Source organism: Orbicella faveolata, unplaced genomic scaffold (genome assembly GCF_042242905.1).
Source record: "Orbicella faveolata isolate gen_17 unplaced genomic scaffold, um_ofav_v1 contig_2, whole genome shotgun sequence".
NCBI lineage: Eukaryota > Metazoa > Cnidaria > Anthozoa > Scleractinia > Merulinidae > Orbicella > Orbicella faveolata.
Window position 1 is genome coordinate 23,180,001 of NW_028301547.1, and position 23,324 is coordinate 23,203,324.

At 41.2% G+C, this 23,324-nt stretch overlaps 2 protein-coding genes and 1 pseudogene across 2 annotated transcripts in view; 2 read left to right on the plus strand and 1 right to left on the minus strand.

Annotated features, from left to right (window-relative positions):
• LOC110067029 (ATP-binding cassette sub-family C member 4-like) overlaps positions 1-12,260 on the plus strand; it is a 16,370-nt gene extending 4,110 nt beyond the window's left edge. Inside the window, exons 2-8 of the mRNA XM_089290396.1 lie at positions 1-236; positions 676-1,055; positions 3,693-5,590; positions 6,193-6,763; positions 7,718-7,854; positions 8,278-8,639; positions 9,916-12,260. The exon at positions 1-236 is cut by the window's left edge and continues 327 nt beyond it. Of these exons, the coding sequence (XP_089146522.1) occupies positions 1-236; positions 676-1,055; positions 3,693-5,590; positions 6,193-6,763; positions 7,718-7,854; positions 8,278-8,639; positions 9,916-10,467 (4,136 nt within the window). The 3' untranslated portion in view covers positions 10,468-12,260. The remainder of the gene's footprint in view (positions 237-675; positions 1,056-3,692; positions 5,591-6,192; positions 6,764-7,717; positions 7,855-8,277; positions 8,640-9,915) is intronic.
• Positions 12,261-15,847: 3,587 nt separating this feature from the next.
• On the minus strand, positions 15,848-17,495 carry LOC149112523 (kelch-like protein 38; annotated as a pseudogene).
• Positions 17,496-18,563: 1,068 nt separating this feature from the next.
• LOC149112524 (placenta-specific gene 8 protein-like) lies at positions 18,564-23,259 on the plus strand. The gene is made up of 4 exons (XM_089290401.1): positions 18,564-18,656; positions 20,780-21,121; positions 21,693-21,835; positions 22,649-23,259. The coding sequence occupies exons 2-4, from the start codon at positions 20,785-20,787 to the stop codon at positions 22,745-22,747; spliced, it is 579 nt and encodes a 192-aa protein (XP_089146527.1). The 5' UTR covers positions 18,564-18,656; positions 20,780-20,784; the 3' UTR covers positions 22,748-23,259.
• The last annotated feature ends 65 nt before the right edge of the window (positions 23,260-23,324 follow it).

Genomic DNA, 23,324 nt, shown 5'->3' on the forward strand with positions numbered 1-23,324 from the left:
TGATGTTGAAAACCCTAGAGTCGTTGAGCTTTGTTTTCCAGCCTCTGTGTCTTTGGCTTGTGTTGAAGACGCTGAACGATGGGCCAGATCTTGACATGAGGTTCGCGTTCACCTACGTGGCGCTTTTGGGAATGGCAAGCCTGATAAAAGCGGTAGTGACGCATCATTATGACTTTGTAACTGAACACTGGGGATTGAAGCTGAAGGTGGCGTTAATCGGACTTGTATATAACAAGGTAAGCTTCATCACGATGAGAATTCAAGGCTTAAGGACGAAGCATAGGGGATGTTAACTAGAGTCATCAACTCTAAACTTCCTCCCAGTTTTTTTTTTTTTTGTAAGACCTAGAACCTAATTTTTGTAGCACACAGTTTTGAATTGTCGCACTCAAACTTAAAAAAGCGACAAATGATAAAATTGATAGAAATGGCTTTCTTGATTACCATTTCTAACAACGTGTAATTAATTAACTAACAGTTGGCGTCTTACGCGTCAAAACCAAACAGTCCAAAATTGCTGCTTGATAATTAGGCAGAAAGGAACTTGAAATAAGCTTGTAAGACTAATGAGCTGTTATAATTCGCATGAAATATGAGAGAATTAATGAGCTAAAATCGATCTGCAAGTACCAACGTAGTCCAGTTTACAGTGCATTTTTTGTTTTCGCCTTGCAGATTCTCTCACTCCGTCGTTGTAGACTGGAGGCTACGTTGTCTGGAAACATTATCAATCTGGTCTCCAATGATGCACAAAAGATCGAAAAGTCTTTGTATAGCGTTGGCTATATGCTGTCAGCGCCACTGGAAATAGTGATCAGCCTGTTGATTCTGTGGCACCTGATTGGCTGGAAAGCGCTCGCTGGCGCCGCGTTACTTGTCGTTTTAGTCGCCTTTCAAATGTTAATGGCGAGAAAAGCTGCAAAGCTGAGGGAGAAAGCGGCCACTTTTACAGACAAACGGCTTGTGGTGATGAACGAAATCATCGCTGGAATACGAGCGGTGAAAATGCATGCTTGGGAATGGAACTTCATGGACATTGTGCGCAGCCTCCGCAGGTAATATGTACTAGTCATGCAACGTTTTTAGCGATACATCATGGAATATCCCACTTGTCACTTGGATTTTCTCGGTTTATACACGAACTTTTAGGCGAGTGTGTATACCGAGAAATAATTTATAGATTTAGGCCAGCCTAAAAGGGTAGCTCCTGGGCCGGGTTGTTAAGAGCCCGATTAAGCTAACCCAGGAAAAGGTAGAATTTTGATTTCATGTAACTCTGCGGTTAGGTTTTCTGTATATTGTTTGGCCTTCTGTTTTGAGTTTTAATAATCACCATATGCACAAAACAAAGTAGCAAAAACCATTTGTATAGAAGAAAAAGTTATAATTCTGTTAACTTTTAATCCTGGATCAGCGTTAACCGGCTTCCAAACAATCCTGCCCTGTTTTCAACAAGTTAAGGTGACGTGAGCCCGCGATCCAGTCGAAAACCAGCACTTGGTCGGCAGTCAACTTCAAAAAAACATTATGACCTGCAAACTTGAGCCCGCGATATGGTCACGTGGTACTGGTCAGAGGATACCTTGTTTTGACAGGTGTCAATTGATCATGACATGGATGTCCAATATCACAGAAGTACACGGTAAACCAATGTTGCATGTCTTTGTCAACCTATTAATTGAAGTATGGCCGCCATGTTGCGCGACGCCGTCGTGCGTACGCGCCCACGAGCAATACCGCTAGCCATGATAACCATGAGAAAATCAACTCATGGGTTTCCTTTTCTTTCCTATATGAGTATGGTGCTCCGCTTGGCGGCCCTTCGGGCCGCCGGGAGCTAGCTCCGCTACAAGTGACAAGTGAGATATTCCATGCATGGTATACCACGAAAAACATAAGTATTTTAACCATGTCTTAGAAAATACACAATCAATGCGACAAACACTCGGCGCATGAGGCATGATGGGAAGTTTGGATGTAATACCGTCGAATATACAACGGCTTTCCTGTATTCTAATTGGCTGTATTTTCTATGGCATGTTATAAAATAACATAAGTGTCAGTATAGACCACATAACAATGGACCTCAAGTCAGAAGTATGCCTACCTAGTAGAAATTCACTCAGTAACCTTGGTATTTTCAGTCATTAGAGTGGCCCCGCTCTCTTGGGATATTGAACAGCCTCCGCCGCTTACAAGAAGACGACTACCAATTCTAACTGAAACTAACGTCAAAGAATTAATTCCCAGTTCCCTCTATGAGATGTACCTGCAGGGAGGGAGTCATGGCAGTTGTATTCATCACCTAGGACAGGATATTTGTTTTGATGAATACAACTATCATGATTCCCTGCAGGTGCGTCTCATTTTGTTCACGTATGTTTCGGAAGATGCATCATCACATGCTGCAAGTAAACGTCATTACTCGTGGATTGCATTATAGTTCTGCATCATTTTTCTTAATAAAACTTGCATGTAAGCCAGCATGAAAAAGATAAGACACTGCCTTAAAGGAGCTAGTAGGTCACGGTTTGCGCATCTTGAAAAGGTTAGCCTAGATTTTTCAAGTTTGTCGTTTGTAATCCGTGTTATTACATGGCTGTGTCTCACAAGGACTGGGAACTACCGAATTCACGAATTTGATTGGCTGAAATCGATATTGACCGCGGTCTAGATTTTCCCATCTAGACCGGCATCTACAGAACGGTTTAATTTTACGTTGAAAAAGTAGCAAACTAAAATACAAAAATGTTCACCATTTTCTTTTATTTTCTTCTCAATCATTTATGGAAGTGCCAAAAAGCCTGATGACAAAAAAAAAGTAAAGAGGACGAGCAAATTTCGGCAAACTTGCCGTTCACAAGCAAAATGTCAGCAAACCAGTTACATTAAACGAATTAAAGTTTTCTTCTTTGCCATATAATAAACATCTTATTAACCCCGGTCGTGTGTACAGACCTCACTGCGTTCGGTCTGTACTCACCACCTCGGTCAAGATTCTCCCATACAGACCTCCTGCTCGGTTAATTAGAGCTTATTAATCTTCTCCATCCTTAGCCATCCTTGTTCCTTTATGGTTTATTATTATCCCTTTGGTGTTTTTCTGTCTTAGTATACTGTTATTTTCAGGTTCCGTTCAGTTTTAGGTAATTTTGTTCGTGGCCAAAATGACTCACAATACCGTGACTGAGCTCCTTTAAGTCAAAAATACTCAAAAGCTGAGGAATATGAACATATCGGCGATCGTACACAAGAATGTTCGCAAGCAAGATTTGAATTTGTTCATTCTGATGGCTAGAATCAATCATTAACTGAAGTCTATTCCACAGCTTAATCTATAAAAATAACGTGGGTGCAATGATCGAATTTAAAAATTTGATCATGCATCTAAACTTAGTTATTAAGGAACCGTCCCTTTTGGTAGTGGACTTCAGTTCTAGCAAAAGTAGTAAGCGTTCACTTTACACTCATTTTAGTTGTTGCCGTTGTGAGCTTGCCAATTTGATTCAGAGCCCGATGAATTATTTATTACCAGGCGGTCAGTTAATGAGAAAACTCAACCATGAAAACTGTTTTGGACGTCCTCCAGGGGCATGGATTCTCCTAGCTGTAGGCTAATCTATATCTAGATTTGGCATTCGCCCAATTTCTTTTCATCACGTTTATGTCATTTTCTGTAATCTGTTTCACAGGAAGGAGATGGCAATAATTCGTTTAAAAGGGTTGATTGTATCAATATTACTTGTTTTTCTCTTCACAACGAATCCCATCGCTGTCCTTGTCTCAGTGACAACTCTGATATTGACTGGAACCCACTTGTCATCATTTGCGATATTCACCCTTCTTCTAGGCTTTGCAGCACTACGAGTAACATTTTGTTACAAATTGAGTTTCTGCATGCAGATTGCTTCGGACAGCAAGGTAGCACTCGATAGAATACAGACTTTCCTGATGGAGAAGGTTGCGAAGTTCGAAGAAATCGGTGAAAACCGTACCCACGGCGACCTTGCGGTACAAAATTGTAAAGGCGAGAAGAAAAAGAAAATGGCTGTCCAATTACTCAGTTACACACAAAGAGATGACTATTTTAGCGAAGCTCAAACGAGTACCGACAACTCTCCATCGGAGCCAATCATTGCGCCTGTACCGACAGAGTTATTTTCTACAAACTCGGACTTAGAAGAGCCTTATGTCTCGATTTTTAGAGCGTCATCTTCCTGGAACCAAGACATTTTGAGCAACACATTGAATGACATTACTTTGAACGTTCGCAATAGTAGCTTTTTAGCGATAACAGGTGCAGTTGGAAGTGGAAAATCCTCTCTTCTAACAGCCATTCTCGGAGAACTTCCCCTGCATAGAGGAACAATTTCATACCACGGAAAATTAGCTTATGTTCCTCAAATACCCTGGGTATTTTCTGGCACCATAAGAGAAAACATTTTGTTTGGATTACCTTTCAACGAGGGGAGGTTTCAGCAGGTTATTCACATATGTGAGTTGACGAAAGATTTGACGAACTTCACCAATGGTGACCTAACGGAAATCGGGCAGCGTGGAGTTACCCTCAGTGGAGGTCAGAAAGCACGTGTGGGTTTAGCTCGTGCAGTGTATTCAGACGCTGTTATCTATCTGCTTGATGATCCCTTAAGTGCAGTCGATACCAAAGTAGGAAGAAGGCTTTTCGAGAGCTGTATGCTAGGCCACCTAGCGGGTCGTATTCGTTTGCTAGTCACACACCAAATTCAATATTTGAAAGATGTGGATCGCATCGTTGTGATGGAGAACGGTTCAACCATTCACCAAGGGGTATACGCTGAACTTCTACATCAGGGAGCATTTCGGGGAGTATCAGGATTGCCTGAAAATTGTGAAGATGGACCTGGGTTCCCAAGCAATGCGAGCTCAGACGAGATTGATGACCAAGGCATTATCAAGGAGGAGCTGCAAGGTCTGTCGATCCCCTCAGTCAATACATGCGATATGCCTGAGGATGCTCAGCAACAAACCCTCAAGCAGACATTGGCTGAACCAGTCCAAGATGACAAAGGGATCATTGATACGCTGCAGCGCGTTTCTACAGACTCGATGGTCTCTTCGTGTTCGAAAGGATTGGTAGAAGGTAAAGATGATGCAGCCTTTAAAGAAGATGACAAAGCATTTGGACCTAATCTGCAGAACAAGGAAAGAGTTGACCACACGTTGTCTGGGCCCTTTAAGAATGATGGCCCAGTGAACATAAAGAAGGTGCTAAATGAACCCTCAGTATCGTTTGTGGGAGGACTACGAGAAGGTCAAGACAACAAAGCCTTCGTTGATGATTTGGTTCTACCTAAACAGAAGGATAAAGGCGTTGGTGTAAATGTGAACGACGAAATGATTCTGCAGACTACTAGCTCCCTGGTACTTACAAACAAGTGTGATTCGTCAGACTGTGATTCTAAGGGACTATCATTCCTTGATTTGAAGGAAGAAGAGGAGACCAAGAGTGCCGGAACTGTGACCTTTAGACTGTACTGGGACTATTTTAAACAAGGACTGCCTGTTTCCGGGATAGTGCTGCTTGCAGTTTCCCTATTAGTACTACAAGGTAAAACTAATTCTGTTTATAACTTGAAAATACTCCAAGGTCTGCCTCTTTAGTGAAATATATCATATCGTAGCCACTCAGTAATATGTAACATTCAGTTTATGCTTTGAAGACGTTTTGACGTAGACGATAGTGAGACAGCAACATATCTAGCGAACAAAAACTTGAATTTAGGTATGTAGGATAGGAATGAAATTAATTGCCTCAAACGTATGTCAAAATAAAGTTAAAAGTATTAAGCTAAAGCTGAACTGTGTGTTTAATTGTTTCCAGGAAATGAGTATAGTACGCTGCATGATTTAATGTACGCAGGGTCATGTTGTGCAGGAGAGGTATTCTACTAGTTTGGCCAGATTTTTGGTAAAGTTAAAGTAACCTTAAAGGAGTCCCTAGAATCTGTCATTTGGATAAAAGAAAAATAACTCTCTAAGCAGATTTCGGAATAGCTAACACGTTCACAAGTTCACAAATGACTGTGAACTTCTCATTAGTTCAACGTTTAATGAATGATCACCAGTGTGGCTTGCACGAACTAAATTCTGCCAATCAACATTTCCTTGACATGTTTTCCAGTTGTACTAATTATTTGAATGCCGTCCCAGTTTGCCTCTTAGCTCCAAATTGGTGGTTGTCCAGAATTGCAGGGATGTCACTTGACCAACAGAAAGCCCCGAACACTCATATCATTCACGGTAGTTTGGTGGCGTTGTCCCTTGTTGTCATGACAGTGTCGTCTTTCTCCTTTTACTACCTCCTCCTAAAAGCGGCTGAAAACCTTCACAGTAAAATGACCCTGGCGACTATCAAGGCACCTGTAAAGTTTTTTGATTCGACCCCAGCTGGACGTATCCTGAATCGGTTCTCCAAGGATATTGGCTCTATGGACGACGTATTGCCACCGCTGTTTCTACAAGCTGTTTTACTCTGCCTATTCTCCCTGGTAGCCATTTTGGTTCCCGCTGCAACAAACTTCTGGCTCTTTCTGGCCCTTCTTCCAATAATTGGAATATTTGTTTACTTCGCCCGCTTCTATCTGAAGTCCTCCAGAGAGCTGAAGAGAATTGAAGCCATCACATGCAGTCCTGTGTACTCACACGTCACTGAGACGGTAGATGGACTGGAAGTAGTGCACACTTCAAATATGAGCAAGACGTTTGTGGACAGACTAAAATGGTTAGTCTCGAGTTACTCGTTGGTTGCATCTAACCGCGGACATGTCACAAGAACATGATCTATACTGGAAACAAGGAGTTCCCCAGACATAGTAACTCTTTAATTTGTTTGAAGGCTCATTTAGACAACTTGACAAGTAAATATCAACGATGTAACACCTTGGGTGCGAGACTCTTCGCGGTCTTGCAAACTTCCAGCTAGTCATGTTTTCTCGAGATGTGCTCGCGCTTAGATGGAACCAACGAAAATGCAAAGTCAAACGTTCTTGTAACTGGAAACTTTTAACTGGATACTTTCGCAATTCACACGTCAATTACGTTCACATTCACACGTCAATTTTCGTCAATTTGTTATAAATACGATTAAATAGTAGTTGGATCTCGTGTCGTTCAATTCAGAGAGAAATCGGGCTTGTAATTTGAAATTGGCCTCGGGCTGCAGTCTTGTCCGATTTTGAAATTACTTGGCCGATTACTCCCTGAATTAGGACAAATATCTTGCAAAGAAATTATCCGAAATCAGAGTCGAAATTGGTACCTGTAATTGGGCACCCACGTGATCGCGCGCCGATTGCGTGACAAATAGGCTTGTGGAGAACCAATTACGACCGAGAATTTTGTTATAGATACGATGAAGGTAATAATGACAGAGAACCACGTAACGTTATCGCGATAAAATAGAATTCAAGTCTGTATTACGATGCGATTATACCTCAGTAAATTAATGCAAGAAATGAATCGAATACTTTTTGTGAAGAAAAAAGTTTTAAACTATATTGGCGATATTTCGCGCTTGACCTAGAGGTAAAAAGAGGACTTGAAACTTCTTCCCCAAATTATAGCGCCTTACAGTTTGTTTAAGGCTGGCTTTCCTGTCGCTGAGTATGTCATCGGCTCTATTGATTTCTTATAACTCGGGTTTATAACTTCTCGCAATGTGTGATTATTTTTCTAGGTATCAGGACCAGAACACACAAGCGTTTTTCATGGTGATGTCTTCTAATCGTTGGTTGAGTATACGCCTTGATTTGTTGTCTACTGTGTTTGTCATGATTGTTGCAGTGGCGGCCATCTTGGCATCGGAGAGTCCCGGTCAGTACTCAACCTGAAACACATCCTTCTACTGAACAAATCTCAAGGAAAAAAAATTGTTTGTTTTCCGTAGGTGTAATTCTATTCATTTTTCTTTAAGATGCTTTTCTCGCTGACCAAAAGTACAGGGAAGAGTAACGCGCGTTGACGTTAGTGGTGCTGTACAAGTTCGGCTGGAAATCAGTCAATTAACTTTAAGTCTAAAGTAATTTTTAATTACTTGAAAGTGCTGGAAAATGTCCGAGTAAGGAGAGCATCTAAAAATCGAATTGAAAGGAGTGAGCTAGAAACAATAGAAACTAGTTTAACATTTCGTTTCCTAGTTTATGCACTCGTTGTGATCACAAATGGAGTCTGGTAGCTGTCCCTTCTCGATTATTTTTCTTTTTAATGAACAGTTCTTTTTTCTTTTCCTTTCCTTAGCTTTGGCCGGACTCGCCCTAACATACGCACTGCAAACATTAGACGGCACTCAATATGGTGTACGATCAGCATCAGAGGTGGAAACCTTGATGACGTCCGTCGAACGTGTAATGACGTATACTGATATCGCTTCTGAGCCCGGTTACAGCACTGAGGAACGACCCCCAGAGTCCTGGCCTAATGAAGGAAGCTTAACCATAGAAGATCTCTCTTTCATTTACTTTGAAGGAGGACCTCGTGTCTTAAGGGACATAAGCGTTCATGTTTCTAGTAAAGAGAAGGTGGGAGTTGTGGGTCGCACCGGTGCTGGAAAGTCATCTCTGGTATCAGCGTTGTTTCGTATGCCAGATCCTCTGGGAAAGGTACGTTAATCGTTAAGACGAGAAATAATCAATAGCTCTAAAAAAAAAAACTGCCAAAGAAGTACGTTTTTACATTGTACAACTGTCTTGGGGGGCCTGAGCGTTTCTATTACAAGCTATTAGATAGGTGCGGGTAACCACTCCAACTAATAAATTGTCTACACCTATCTGCGTGGCTTAGGTTTCAGTTCTGTTTCAAGTGAGCCTCAGAAAAGGCGACAAAATTACAGACTGCTTAAAGCGGGAAGTCCCATGCAAAACTCTTTTAGATACAGACGCCTGCCTGCCTAACCCACAGAGCTTCTCCAAATGTTCAGAATTTAGAAGTAGCTTGTTTTTGTTTTCTTACAGTTTTTAAATGCTTAACTAGTGAGCTCCACTCGGCGATTTAAAGTCGTCAGACTTGTTTATTCTCTGAAGCGTCTCACCTCACTATTGTACACTTCTTCAGAGAGTTCTACAAACGTAAACCCCGATATGTACCTACTTAGGCCATACCGGCGACTAATTCAAGAAACACACACCTCAAAGATTTGGCTGGAATTACGAGTACGAGAGGGAACAACTGAAGCTGAAAAATATAGAGGCAATACCTTTAAACGTTTCGGGACCTTTTTGGGGGCACGATTTTAGCTAAAATATCTAATTGGACGTCAAGTCTGAATGACTTTCAGATATTTCATAGAAAGACGACGACTTTTTGTTGGCAAACTAGCCTGTGTAGCAAACGTTCCCATTCAGGCAACGCGCAAATTGAAGCGAGAGTTAAAACATTGACGAAAACCGATCGATTCTGAAAAACGCCCAGATTTTCATCAATTTTCATTGATTGACAACTTTTCACTTAGTGCTAAAATTGTATTATTCAAGTGCGAACTCCAAGACGGCACTTCTTTCAACTTGTTTCAAAGCGAAAATACCCTAAGTGTTCAGGGAAAAAAGTGCTTTCTGTTTGTATTAAGTCATAGGGTCGCAAAGTTTGACTGCAAGTTTTTTTTGATAAAAATCAACTAACGGAACAACTTACCGATGAACACTTGTCAGTCAACATGACCTCGCTGCATCAATCAGAGGTCCCGTTTATTGGCTAATGGGTTTTCAGAATCGAGGGGTTTGGGGGCAACGGGCAAGCGTTCCCTCGTTTGCCCCACCACCCCCTGCTTCGTCGATTTTTTTGCTCTCGCTTAAATTTGCGCTTGGACAGAATATAGACAAAGCTCTTCGTACGGGAACGTTTGCTACGCTGGCTATTGACAAACATTCCCCTGCGTGTTAGGTGTTAATCGATGGTGTGGACATTGGATCCATCAATCTCCAAGAGGCTCGAAAGTCTATGGCTGTTATAACCCAAGATCCAGTGCTATTTGGAGGTACCTTAAAAAGAAACGTAGATCCGTTCTCAGAATATTCGGATGAAGCCATTTGGACCGCTCTGGAAGAAGTGCAGTTGAAGACGCTTGTCAAGGATCTCCCAGGACAGCTCGAATTTGAACTTAAAGAGTCTGGAACAAACTTAAGCGTTGGTGAGAGGCAACTGGTGTGCTTGGCTCGTGCACTGGTCCAGAAGAGCAAGATCATCATCATGGATGAAGCCACCGCTAATGTGGATTTTAAGACTGATCGTCTGATCCAGGAAGTCATTCGCCTCAAGTTTAAGGATTCCACAGTCATTACTATTGCTCATCGACTGAACACCATCATGGACTATGACAAAGTGATGGTTCTTGACGGTGGACGAGTGCTGGAGTTTGACAAACCTGAAGTGTTGATAAGTCAACGTGGACTTTTTGCTGAAATGATCGGAAGCCCGACACAGCACAAAGACTAGAAATAGTGCAAATACGTAGTAACCCAATGCGTGTCAAGCTTTCATTATTGACTGGGCTTCTGTTTTATACTGTTCAAAAACACAATGATCAAGTAAAAGAGGGTGGGGGAGGGTATACGGGGTCAAGACTGGACAAGTATTAAAGTATTTTAAGTAAAGTATTAAAGTATTTTAATACTTTAAAACTTTAAGCCATCTTAAAAGGTGGCTGCCATGGCCAAACGCTTCCAGCTCTTTTCATCACTTATACTTTGATGAATCAAAGTATGTGATCATACGATAACAGTGTGTGATTATATGATAACGGTATCACACACATGCCCAATCAGCGACAGCCACAGTTGTGGTCAACATTTTTATACAACAGGTTGCCAAAGCAGCAATAGAACCTGTTAGAAACAACCTTTTGTTTAGCTGTTGAAATTGCTGATTAAGGGACGGTTTTTCCCACAGGATCAGACTGATCACTTTTGGGTCACACGCGCGTGCGATTCGGCGAGGAGGAGTCTGGTGCGAAAGCTCCAAGAGGGCGAGCCTGCTTTGATGTCTGTTAATTTTTAATTCTCCGTTCACCTGAGTCAAGTGACTTTTGGTCGAAAGGTGATGGTAAGAGTTTTAACTATTGGCCGAAAAGCGACAAAGATTACAGCCGTCATCTATTTTGTTTGATGAGGAGCGATAAAGATCTCATCGAGTCGGTAATTTATCGCGGGTTCTCTCATGGAGTTGGAGAAAGGGTTGATCATGAGTACGTGTATTTTTGTTGTTTTTAGAAGGGTCTCATCTCTTTCTGTTCTGGTTAAGTGTGAAACATCTTATGCCTAATGAGGTTCGCTCAGGCGTCATGCATAAATTTTCTTGTGCAGACTGTAATGCCTGCTATGTCGGTGAAACTACCCGACACTTTCCCACGCGTGTCCGTGAACACCTATCTACAGATATGACACACATCGCTAAACACCCGCAGAATTCTGAGCATTGTCGCGACTCAAGTTCCAGCGATTGCTTTCATATAACTGTTCAAGCGTGCATTAGATTTCAGCTCAAGATAAACAAGCTTGTGGTTTAACCCTTCCCAATATCAACAACTTCACACGCTTTTATCCATTTTGTATACGTACTCATTAACATGTACTAGTTTTCAAGAGCAATTCAACAATCAAGTTACATATACTGTAATATCTACATTGAATAAGATAAGATCAGATCAGATCACATAAGATACGATAGATAAGATAAGATAGCTAAGATAAAATAAGATAAGATAAGGTAGATAAGATAAGATAGATAAGACAATATAAGATAAGATAAGATAACATAGATAACATAGATAAAATAAGATAGATAAGACAAGATAGCTAAGATAATATAAGGTAGATGAGATAAGATAGATAAGATAAGATAAGATAAGATAGATAAGGTAGATAAGATAAATTAAGTAAGATAAATATATGTTATTTGCCGGCTGGGAGGTCCGTATGGTGAAAAACTGTGACCGAGGTCTTGAAAATGCTGCCAGAGGTCGCAGGCCGAGGGCAGCATTTTCGAGCCACAGGTCACCTGAGTTTTTCACCATACGGACCGACCGTAAGCCGGCAAATAGCATGTTTATTTTTTTTTTCCTGCAGTAAATTGGTTTTATAGATTACAAATGGGTTTGTTTACGCAACTCTTGTCATTGAAGCGGCTTGCGCGCCGTCTGCTAACGATTTGAAAAAGATCTTGGCAACGAGCGAGTAACTCAGATAGTAGAAAAAGAAAGATGTATTAAAAAACAGATTTTTTTCGAACTACTTTGTGTTAGTTGCATTTATTTCACCAGTTAAGTTCTCCAAAGTTGTTTTTGCGGTGTGAAATTTCGTGCGAAGTTTGAAGTTTTACTACAAAAACAATTTCTGTCAGTCGTTGCTTTTAAAATCACTTCGTCCCTTTTCTACCGTAAATTGGATAGCAGAAAGCGAGGAAATTCGTTAAGTGTATTCCACAGAAATTCTTCTAAATACAGTAACGATCAGAGAGGTAAACTCGACTGAAATTGACTCAAGTTTTACGGCGAGAGAAACACAGGATTACGCGCCATTAGCGGCGTCGACAAAACCAGGTTCGGACCGGATCACGGATCGGATCACGGACCGGATCACGGACCGGATCACGGACCGGATCACGGACCGGATCACGGACCGGATCACGGACCGGATCACGGACCGGATCACGGACAGGATCACGGACAGGATCACGGATCGGATCAAGGAAAAAAAAATGCAAAATTCAAAATTTTGTTGAGCAAATTACACTAGAGTGACTACTGTGAGCAGAACGTTTTATTTAATTCAGGTGTGATATTCCTTTATTCTTTTATAATATCAAGCCAACTGGGAGCTGGTCACAGATGAATTTTTTCCAGGCTGTTGGGTTTTGATTGCGATGATCAATCATGTCTTCATATCTTTCTCCGCAGTTCAACTATATGATATTCTGTATATTCACTTGCACTCTTCACCATCTACGGGTATATTACGAACTCACAATGTGACCAGCTCCCAGTTGGCTTAATAGCTCAGTTGGTAGAGCAATGCACCGGTATCGCAGAGGTCGTGGGCTCGAATCCCGTTCAGGCCTGAATTTTTTTTTCAGTCTTTAATTTCACAACTGCTCAAGTTGTGTGTATAATTGCGATGATCAATTAGGTCTTCATATCTTTGTCCGCAGTTCAGATAAATGATATTTCGTATATCCACTTGCATCAAAGGTAAACTGTCATAAAACGAGTCAGCATGGTAATAATAGGACGAACGTATGAATAGAAACACAAAAACTAAAAACACTAAAAAATTAAACACCTGATGATTTCAAACAATTTCCGTTTTTGAGACAAGTCTATACTTTTACAAGATGTGAGTTTGGAATACGATATTTCGCACTGGAATAAAACGAAACAAACCATTTGTATTTCAAGGAAATATAGCTGTTTTACAAAAAATTATAGGAATAACATCGACAGTGTGAACGATAACGCAACCCGAGAATAAACAACATATTAGGAGTTACGTGACGATTTTTAGAGTCATTTTTAGGGTCGTAAAGAGTTGCCTTTAAATAGAATAAAACCTTAAAATGATCGTGTTCTAGGATAGAAAACACTTAAGAGTCAAGAACGCTATCAAAACGGAATAAGGATCGTTAAGGATGGCAAAGATTAACGAGGACTGCAAATGACGAACTTGAAAAATTAGGCTAGTTTTTTGAAGGTGCGCAAATCGTGACGTAGCTCCTTTAAAGCAAGTCATGTCCTTAAGCTTTCGTGCGTAAGTATTCTCATTAACTGCTAGGCCAACATCTGACACGAAAATGTAGCCGAGAATTAGCCACTGATACTAACAACAATTTCAAAAACGAGAATGGGAGGTTCACGCAAGCTTCGAGCCAACTAACGTTAAAATATAACTACATCTACCTGTTCATTACAATTTAAATTCGTCGTAAATTAGGCGCTTATGTGGCTTTTTAAATGACCTCTTGTCATTCTCTGTAATTAACATGTCATTATGCCAAATTCGGGATTCTTATTTTCATTTAACATATTTTAGTTCTCCACTTTTATTTCTTATTTATTATTATCTTATAAACGATTTGATTTTTTTTTTGGATTTTTTTTTCTTTAAAACTTTGTTGTTTATTTTTCTGTGATCATATCCGTGATCCGATCCGTGATCCGATTCGTGATCCGATCCGTGATCTGATCCGTGATCTAGTCCGTGATCCGATCCGTAATCCGGTCCGGTCCGGTCCGGTCCGATCCTGGTTTTGTCGACGCCGCGCTATTAGCGCAAGCTACAAACAATTATAAAGCAAACTCTCACAACTTCAAAACACTCAATTGAATTTACTTACAGTGACTTTCCTTGCCATTTTAAAGTGAATAGAGATAAACTTGCGTTGACTAATCGTCGATGGATGTGTACAAAAGGCAAAAGATTGACGATTACGGCTAACTTTTAGGAGCGATATTTAGGCAGCGAAAAAAAAATCCGGCCCGTGGGCCGTATCGTATAAAGCTGGACCGGTCACGTGCGTAAGATTAGCCAATCAAATTCAAGAATTTAGGATTCCGGCCCGCTCAGATGCTTGAGAAAACAATAAGATAATTTATTTGTCATATACACAGGGGGTGGTTACCCAGTCCTCCAAGCCAGAGGCTCATGATAAAAGTGTTTGACAAGCTAAAAGTACTACATGTATCTGTGTAATCAATTTGGTCTAAAATTAGTTAAAAAATAAGCATGGTCATTGAAATTGTAGGTAGGGTTTACATCAAGTGCAATTACTGCATTGGCAGCCGGTAAAATGGAGATTATTCAATGACTACGAAAAGAATGCAGACGTTCTGCCGAAACATATCTTTAACATTTAAAATCTCTCTGATTGTCGTTTTTATCGAGTGGTACATGGTAACGTAGCTAAAGCGAGTAGTGACAAATATTTGGGAATATGCCAAGCTATATGATTCCCAAAGAAAAGGACAGTTCGCGCAGTACCGTGATAACTACTGTGCTAAAGCTTCATAACAAAACGAGGGAGAGGGCTGAGTTAAGATGGTCTTTTTCTACTTTAAATAGTGATGCCCTTCTTTGCTCAATAAGATGGTCTCCATGTGGGTTGGAAAACACGTGGAATGTGGAAAAATACGGAAGCAGTAAAAAGGAGAACATGAGACAAAGTAGTATAGAGCGTGGTAACGAAGATCAAAGATACCTCCAGGGTTAGACGAGAAGCAGATTTAGTTCACGCCGAATGAAGACTTTTCAGTTGTGCTCTTTCTACAGCGATTTAGCCAGGAGATTCCGTGAAGAGGAATTCCAAAGTTGCAGCTTTATTTAGAGAGAGAATAGAAATGTACAATAAATCCAAAATACAAACTTCAGTTACGTTTCTTTTTGTCGTATCCACATTCCACCATAGTCCTCCTCTCATCTCCCCGCCCCGAATAATGACGCGTGGCTAAAGACGGAGATGGCGATGTAGATGGACATGGACATGGAGATTTAGGAGGTCCAGAAAAAGAATGTGGAATGAAGCTTTTCAGTTGATCATAGACGAGGAATCTCTCATCGCACAACCCAGCAAATAACTACACATAGTGATAGTTGGTTCAGTTATTAGATTCCATTCATCTCTGTCACGATCATAACATTTGACTGTTGTTTTTCTGAGTGTTGTGTTAGGAGCTGCAATCAGATACATACAAATCAGCGCAAATTGCATACAGCTTACCATCAACACCAAAGAGCGCTACGGAATTGCGATGCGGTTTTGCAACAACTTGTCACGCGTTTGCCGTTTCATCGTAAACTTGAGAATGACAATCCCCCCCCCCCCCCCCCCCCCGCGGGGAACTGTCTATCACCAGCAATGAAAATTCTTTCGCTCACCAAGGCAACGCTCCAGTGCTGGCTAAATCCATGAATGTCTGCCGGCTGTTTTGTCCCACTGGTTCTTGTTAATGTCGTACCTGCCGACACAAGGGAAATAGGCGCGCAAGGAACCACACTCCCATTTTACACCTCCAACAAAATAAATAACATTCCCTTTGGCTACAATGCCAAAATTTTGTCTGGAACCCAAATGATCAAACGATGTGATTTCTTCCCACGTGTTTGATTCGGGTTTATACTTCGTGATGAAGAAAACATGTTTCGTCTTGTCACAGATTTCTGCAAAATATTGTTGGTTTGAATTCCGACATAATCCATGGTACTCACAGTATTCAGACAACAGAGCGTAAATTTCATCCTCCTGTGTAACATATATTTGCTGCAGATGTCTGTCTTCTTCGCACGGTAATATCGCCCAGCTGTCAGAGTATGGGTTATAGCTTACCAGCTGACGTTCGAGTGACAACGGTTCTGAGCCTGCTGGATTGCGACGCGATTCCATACAGTTTGCTACGACAAGGAACAAGTTTGCTTTGCCAGCTATTCAGTCCAAGAGGCCGTACTGGACAGTATAGCTGGCCTAGACAACCAAATGTATCTTCATGGGGAAAATAGCACATAATATTTCCACCCCCACTGTCACTATGAAATACTATAAAAGAGGACTCAAGTGACTTTCTAGGTGTAAAAGAGAGATTACCAAAGTCTCTAGACTCAGTCAGCTTCAGCGTGTCTTCCGCAAGATTCAAACAGCCTTCGTTATTTTTTACAAGATCATTTGTCACGATATTATTGTACACAATTCACGCGCTACATAAGCAAGTCGAACTCGACGAAATAACTGGGCGAAATATTTCTTTTGCTTGCTTTTGTCATGATTAATCCACACTAGAATGATGTTAAAAACATCTTCCTCGGCGCTGACACTGCTGATATGCATTTCATCGCTTGAAATCAACCTTTCAAGTCCTTTGCTCGACATATTCAAAACCTCCTCCTGGTTGCATGCATATAAGGAGGTGAAATTTTTAAGGATGATTGTTTTGGCCTTGGAGGAAAGTTCTTCGCAATGATATCTCTCGGATAAGGTCTGTGGCGTCGTCTTCATCCACATGATCTGAACTTTGCCAGTGTAAATAAACTCCAGTGTGTTTCCCATAGTGGACTTGCTGAACCTCTCCAGCTGAACAATCCCTTCATATCGCTGTTCAGCAGCTTTTGGAAGAAAAGCCTTGCCTCCAAAGGGATGGGTTTGCGAACTTTAAACTCTTTGTCTTCTTCGACCACTATAACAATGTCGCATGGCTGAGTGAGTGTGTCTTTTGGCATGAACACCTCACTGGGAATTGCTTTACTTGGCCACTTAGAAATATCAGCGCTTTCTACTGATCGGGGGGCTAGCTGCCATCTAACTATCTAAAGGATCGATCTTTAGTTGATCTCAGTTACTTCGCAGTATGTCAGTTACTTCACTGTGTCAGTGATAAACTGTTCGAAACCTCAGTGACATGCGATCGCGTCAACGCTTCTTACGGCCTCTGTTGAAACCCTGTCCTCACGAGCTGACAAAGATCGGCGCCCTTCCGTCTCATGCATGCCTCGCGAAGCTTTCCGGACGAGGCACGAGTTGTACCCCTTCGCCTATGTTTTTTGGCGGCGAAGCCGCGACATTCGCTGCTAGTATTGAAGAAAAATAAATCAAAGTAAGTTATCTGTTTTGACAGATTTTAATGTACGGAGAGATTATCAATATTAGTTCAATTTTTGGTCGCAAATTAATTCTGTGCGACAAGAACTGTATAAATCTACTGGCATTCTATCACGACTGCTGTTCTCTGATTGGCTACGTTACTACTATTCTGTGATAGATAGTGATTAGCGAGTTTTCGAAGCGTCTGTGAAGAGGATTTCGATAAATAAAAGTTTTGAACGACTAGTAGATTTATACTAAAACAATTAGATTATTCGCTCTCGATTTCTATGCGTCATAGTTGACTTGGCCTGTCCTCATCAACTATCATGCGATAGAAATCCCGAGTTTCGAACGACTAGTAGATTTATAGTAAACAATTAGATTATTCGCTCTCGGTTTCTAAGCATGATAGTTGACTCGGCCTGCCCTCGTCAACTATCACGCAATAGAAATCTCGAGCTCATAATCTAATTGTTAAATAGGATATTGTTCTTATAAATTTTATCGGTGGATAAGTTTGGTGCAATATATTCTGGTTGCATGGAGAACAAATGTTTTCCCTCTCCTATGATGTGCTAACAATAACAAGAGTGCATGATCCTTTTTTGCGCAAAAGGTCCTAAAATCGTCTGAACATTACGTGACGAAGTCTTAGTTGGGTGCCTTAGGCCAGGCAGAGCTGTATCTGCTAACCGATGGCATTTTGGATATGGCTTGTATGATTTTAGGCCTCGTTAACTTCAAATAGCAGCCTTATGGTCAGATGGGAAAGGAATGTTGGCCCATATTTCGGTCGCCAGGGCCCGTGGCTTGCCATGGCACACATTCATGACCTCCATTCATGACAACCCAAGGTAACGGCGATGGTTTTCAAATGTTGAACACTTGACACCCCTTCCGTTTATATTTATTTTTCAAAACAAAGTTTTATCTTTGACCTCTTTGTCTTCTTGTCAGGATCATGTTTCAGGCTTAGTTACCACTGACGCTTCTCAGATAGGCTTTCTTCGAAACAGCTTCGTATTAAAATTGCTCAAGGCTTAACTCTTGGAAAGCATTTACCGGTACGTATGTCACTCACGTTTTAACAATTCATTCAGTTTTCGCTGTTTTGTCTCCTGATTTATTTCTCTTAGAATACTAGTGACTGAATCTCAGTATAGTATGAAAATGAGAGAATCTATAATCCATGCTCGTCTGCCATCGCCTTTAAAGTAAGCGATTACTCAAAGGAACTGCAGACAGCGATTGGAATTTCGATGTACAGTTCATTTGAGGTTTTGTAACAACCAGGATTAGTTATGTTTCACTGAAGTTGGTCGCTCAACATAAGCGCCAGTTTCACTCTTGTTGGCTTCCGACGTACAAGCCGGAATGTAAAGTTTTAGCCGGGGGACGGGGGGGGGGGGCTACTTTCTAATATAGGCCATATATCTATGAGTGGCGCCGAAGGTCATAGTTTTCAGTCATCAAGGTTATTGGGTATAGATTTTGACAATTTTGGTCCCTCACAAGTCACGTTTTCTACACCCTAGTCAGTTATAATTTTTCGACGAAACTCTTGTTATCATCGGTCTTATTCATCTCTAGAGAAATGATGAGAAGTGCGTCACACATCCCCACCCACATTTTCAGGGAGTAACCCCCTCTTCCGTGATCAAATTTAAATTCATTGATCGGACTTTGTCACTGATGTCAGTTGATCGAAAATTAACTCGACTTCAAAACAAATTTTCATGTCAACAACGTATTTTCAACACCAGATGGCTACGGACAGTCTACTAAAACTATTGAGCAACAGAACACGACGGCGTTTATTTCCCTGTCTCTGTCTAGTCGGGAGCCCATGATCCTGGTTTCGTGCAACCCTTTCAGCAACATCTGACCCAGTAAGATGCATAACTAACTCGAATTTGAAACAAATTTGCGCTTGAAAATACGTATTTTCAAGACATAACATCCACAGGCAGTCTACTCAAGCAGTCAGGATGTTCTCGAAGAGACAAGCAACAGAAATATGATGATACAAGGGCCAGGATAAACGAACCTAATTGTCGGGACCGTGCGACTTCGATAAATCAGGGTTGTAGTTTAAAAGAAAACTGACCATTTTTCTAATTTTGAAATCTGCGTTCCAGAAATGTTTTAGGTAAGGAAACGGTGCTCTTCGGATTTGTTGAAATTCATATCACTCTGGGAACGAAATTGAACACTGACAGATCCTGTTCGGCCAACTGTTGTTATTATGTACTCGAACTGCTAAGAGTGCCTCGTCTAGGTCACTGATCCCACGCTTGTATCCGACGCTTGCTGGTAACTTTTCAGTTTCCGCTGACGGCAACCACTGCAAAACGAAACAAATGACTGACATCTGACGGCTAAATCTCTCAGATGAAACTTAGGGTTATCCAAAGGAAGTCTCGAACATTACACAGTAAATAACATTAAAAACGTTACTAAGGGCTAGCACTGTGTAAACATATCCTTATATGAACGTATGAATCCCGTAATGCGAGCGTTATGCGTGTCTCGCATCAAGAGACTATAATGGATAGTCTGATAATACAGTTATGTTTTTCTTTAACCTAAAATACGTCTTATGCAGTTCTGCTTGGATGCAAATCTCTGAAGAGTCGCCTGTTGCCGCTAGCTTTCTGATTAGATAATAAAAGTCAGAAATGTTTTGATGGTGTCATAATCGGCTAACTACAATTTTTAGCAGACGAAAGGTCGTTGACAGCTTAAAATTGGTCAAACATTAAAATTTCGGATTGTCAGCTTAGAAATGAGGCGCCTTTTATGATAACTGAAAGTTGAAGTCTGTTGAGTTTACTGATGGGTGAGAAATTAGCTGAGATTGTAATTAACAGCTGAACATTTCACTGACAACTGAGATTCTAGTACCGCATGCAGACATTCAGCATAACATTTATTTTTACAAGACTTGTCCAGGTTGTATATGGCAGTTTGCATTTCTCAGCCTAGTACCTAGGTGCTTACTCTGGCCTCGCTGTCTGCGTAAAGTCTGGGAAAGAGCTAGTGCTCTTCGGTGACGTCATCGCTCACGATATCAGCCCTGCCTTTCCTGAACTGAAAACACCTGGGGACTGGGCTGCGCATTTCTAGCATACCGAGCACGAAAGAAAGTCTGTTTCACCATCCACGTTTACCTTGACCTTCCTTGCAGAAAACATGGCTTCTAAACTGGTACCTATGCCACCTGTGGACGACCCCTACCCTGAGCAGCCTCTAGCGGATCACCTCCACCCCACAAAGCAACCTACAGGACATCCAAACTCCCCAACGCAACCAGCAGATCAACCTTACCCGCCACCAGGGTATCAGCCAGGGTACACACCCGGTCAATACCCTGGCGTTCAGGCCCCTGTGATCACTCAGCAACCAGCAGCCTACCAGCACACCTCAAATCAGACTACAGTAGTGGTCAATCAGTCAGTAGTACAGGTAGAGAGGCAAAAACGGCACTGGAGCTCTGGTCTATGCGGATGTTTTGATGACTGTGGTTCTAGTAAGTATACTGTTGAACCGTTCCTTTCGACCATCTCCCATACCCAGTAATATTTCTACAGTCGGAACTTTTGGTATTTATAAGCGAGGATCTCTCACATCCGAAAGTGACCACTTTGGGCTGAGGTGTGAAATCACTCAATTGCTTTTTCTACCGAAACGGGAACATCACGAATTCAATTCAATGCAAAGACGGGTGACACGGGTAGACTTTGGCGCAAAAACTGTAGAATTTCCATTTTCCGTAATGTTTTGGGCTGACGCGTGAAAATTTCGCAAATGAGTAGGACATTCCGCCGTCCTATTTCCAACGCAAAAATGGACGTACATTTTCTGACCGCATTTTTTCCGGAAACATTACTGTTCCATTTGGCTGTCAACCGAAATTATCGGATTTTCTGGCTAAATGATAAGAAACCATGCGAACGGGACAGAGACTGGAAGCAAAACAAAATCTACATGCAACTCAATTTAGAGCTTTTTGGCTTCATTTTCATCAAACTAGGAGTTGTATTGTGGAGTCCAAGAAAGTAAAATTGGACTTACCCATGAAATTTTGTTTCTGTTTGCAGTGTGCATGGGATTGCTTTGCCCGGAAGTTCTGCTGTTGGACATTTCCAGCCAGATGGGTGAGGGATGTTGTTTGCCGTGCTGCTGTCCTCACACTGCACTGTTTGGTCTCAGGGCCAAGTTTAGGGCAGAGCAGAATATACAGGTAAAAATATCCTTAAATCCCTCTGGGAAACAATTTTGCTTTTTATAAATATCGATGAAGCACTTGAACAGTTTCTTATTCGTAGCGATACTCGCACCATTGATCGATTGTTTGTTCCTACTCTGCATCCGAGACAACGTCCAACCTGATTAACCAACAAGGGCGAATCGAATAGTTTTATTAAATTCTTCAATAGACTGGATGATGTGGACATTTCATTAGATCCTTTAAGGAATAGGCCGCATTTGATATATTATTATTATAACATGGCTCCGAGGCTTTAATGACAACCTTCCATATTTAGTTTTGTTTTCTTTGTATCCAAGTCTCTTTTGGGAATTGAGAGACAAAAGAGATGCAAAAAATTACGATTTTGACCCGAAAGCCCTGGGAGCCATGTTAGAATATTGATATATCGAACGTGGCCTATTATTAGAGTTAGTTTATGAAGTAAGGATGCTTTTTGTTCAAGTCAAAATATTCCTAAATTTCGTTGGAAATTAATGATCATTGATGGATTGAGAATTCTCAAAAACTATACGGAAAATTGGAGTACCCTTTGCGTCGTGCTGGTTAAACAGTGCGAAGCCTAAAATGGTAATACCTTCCTTCAACAGAAGTGAAGCTGCTGTTGTTTCATCATTGTAGCAGCTGTTTCTGTTTTAGGGCTAGGGGCTTTGTTCTTTGCTCTATTGTTCTATTGAAGAGTATCAAGCCATTCATGTGGGACTTTACGAGAACTGCCACATGCCTGATTTTAAGTAGGATTGTATTTCAGGGTTATCTGATATTTAATTATCCCATTATTTTCAGGGCTCTCTCATGGATGATTACCTTGCCATCCAGTTCTGTCCACTGTGTGTCATGTGTCAGCTAGCACGTGAGCTCAAGTCTAATGCGCAAAACCGCTGACCTTTCTCTTGGTGTGTTTTTAAAATTTAGAGCCGAAAAGCTGTTTGAGACCAAAACTCCAGGAAGTTTTTTTTTTCAATGGCCGCTAGGTATCGTTATGCGTGTTCTCTAAATAGATTAGGCGGTTAACAGGTGTATTTTGAAAGTTAGAACGATAGTTGTGTTTTTGCTAATTTCAACATACCATATTGCCGAGAATAGAAATAGACAAGGTACAGAGCTAAAGGGTACAATTAGCTTCGGTAACCAGCGCAGGTTTTGTAAGCACAAACATTCTCAACCCTGTACCTACGCTTTCTTGACTCTAAAAGACGCGAAGCTTTCGGAGCTCTGCGGGGTGCGCCCGACAAATAGTCCTGGAACAGGCTGTTTGATCGAGGGTAGCTATTGGTTGATTTGTATTTGGAATGTATCTTGCACTCGATTGGCGGACGATTCCAGGTTAAGGCATCAATGAAGATCTGACGATGTCGAATACTATTCAAAACAAAAATAAAATATAAAAAAACTGACCGAACTCTCAGACCTTCAGAAAGTCCCGTGCAATTTTCTCTATAACTATAAAAACGCTTCTGGA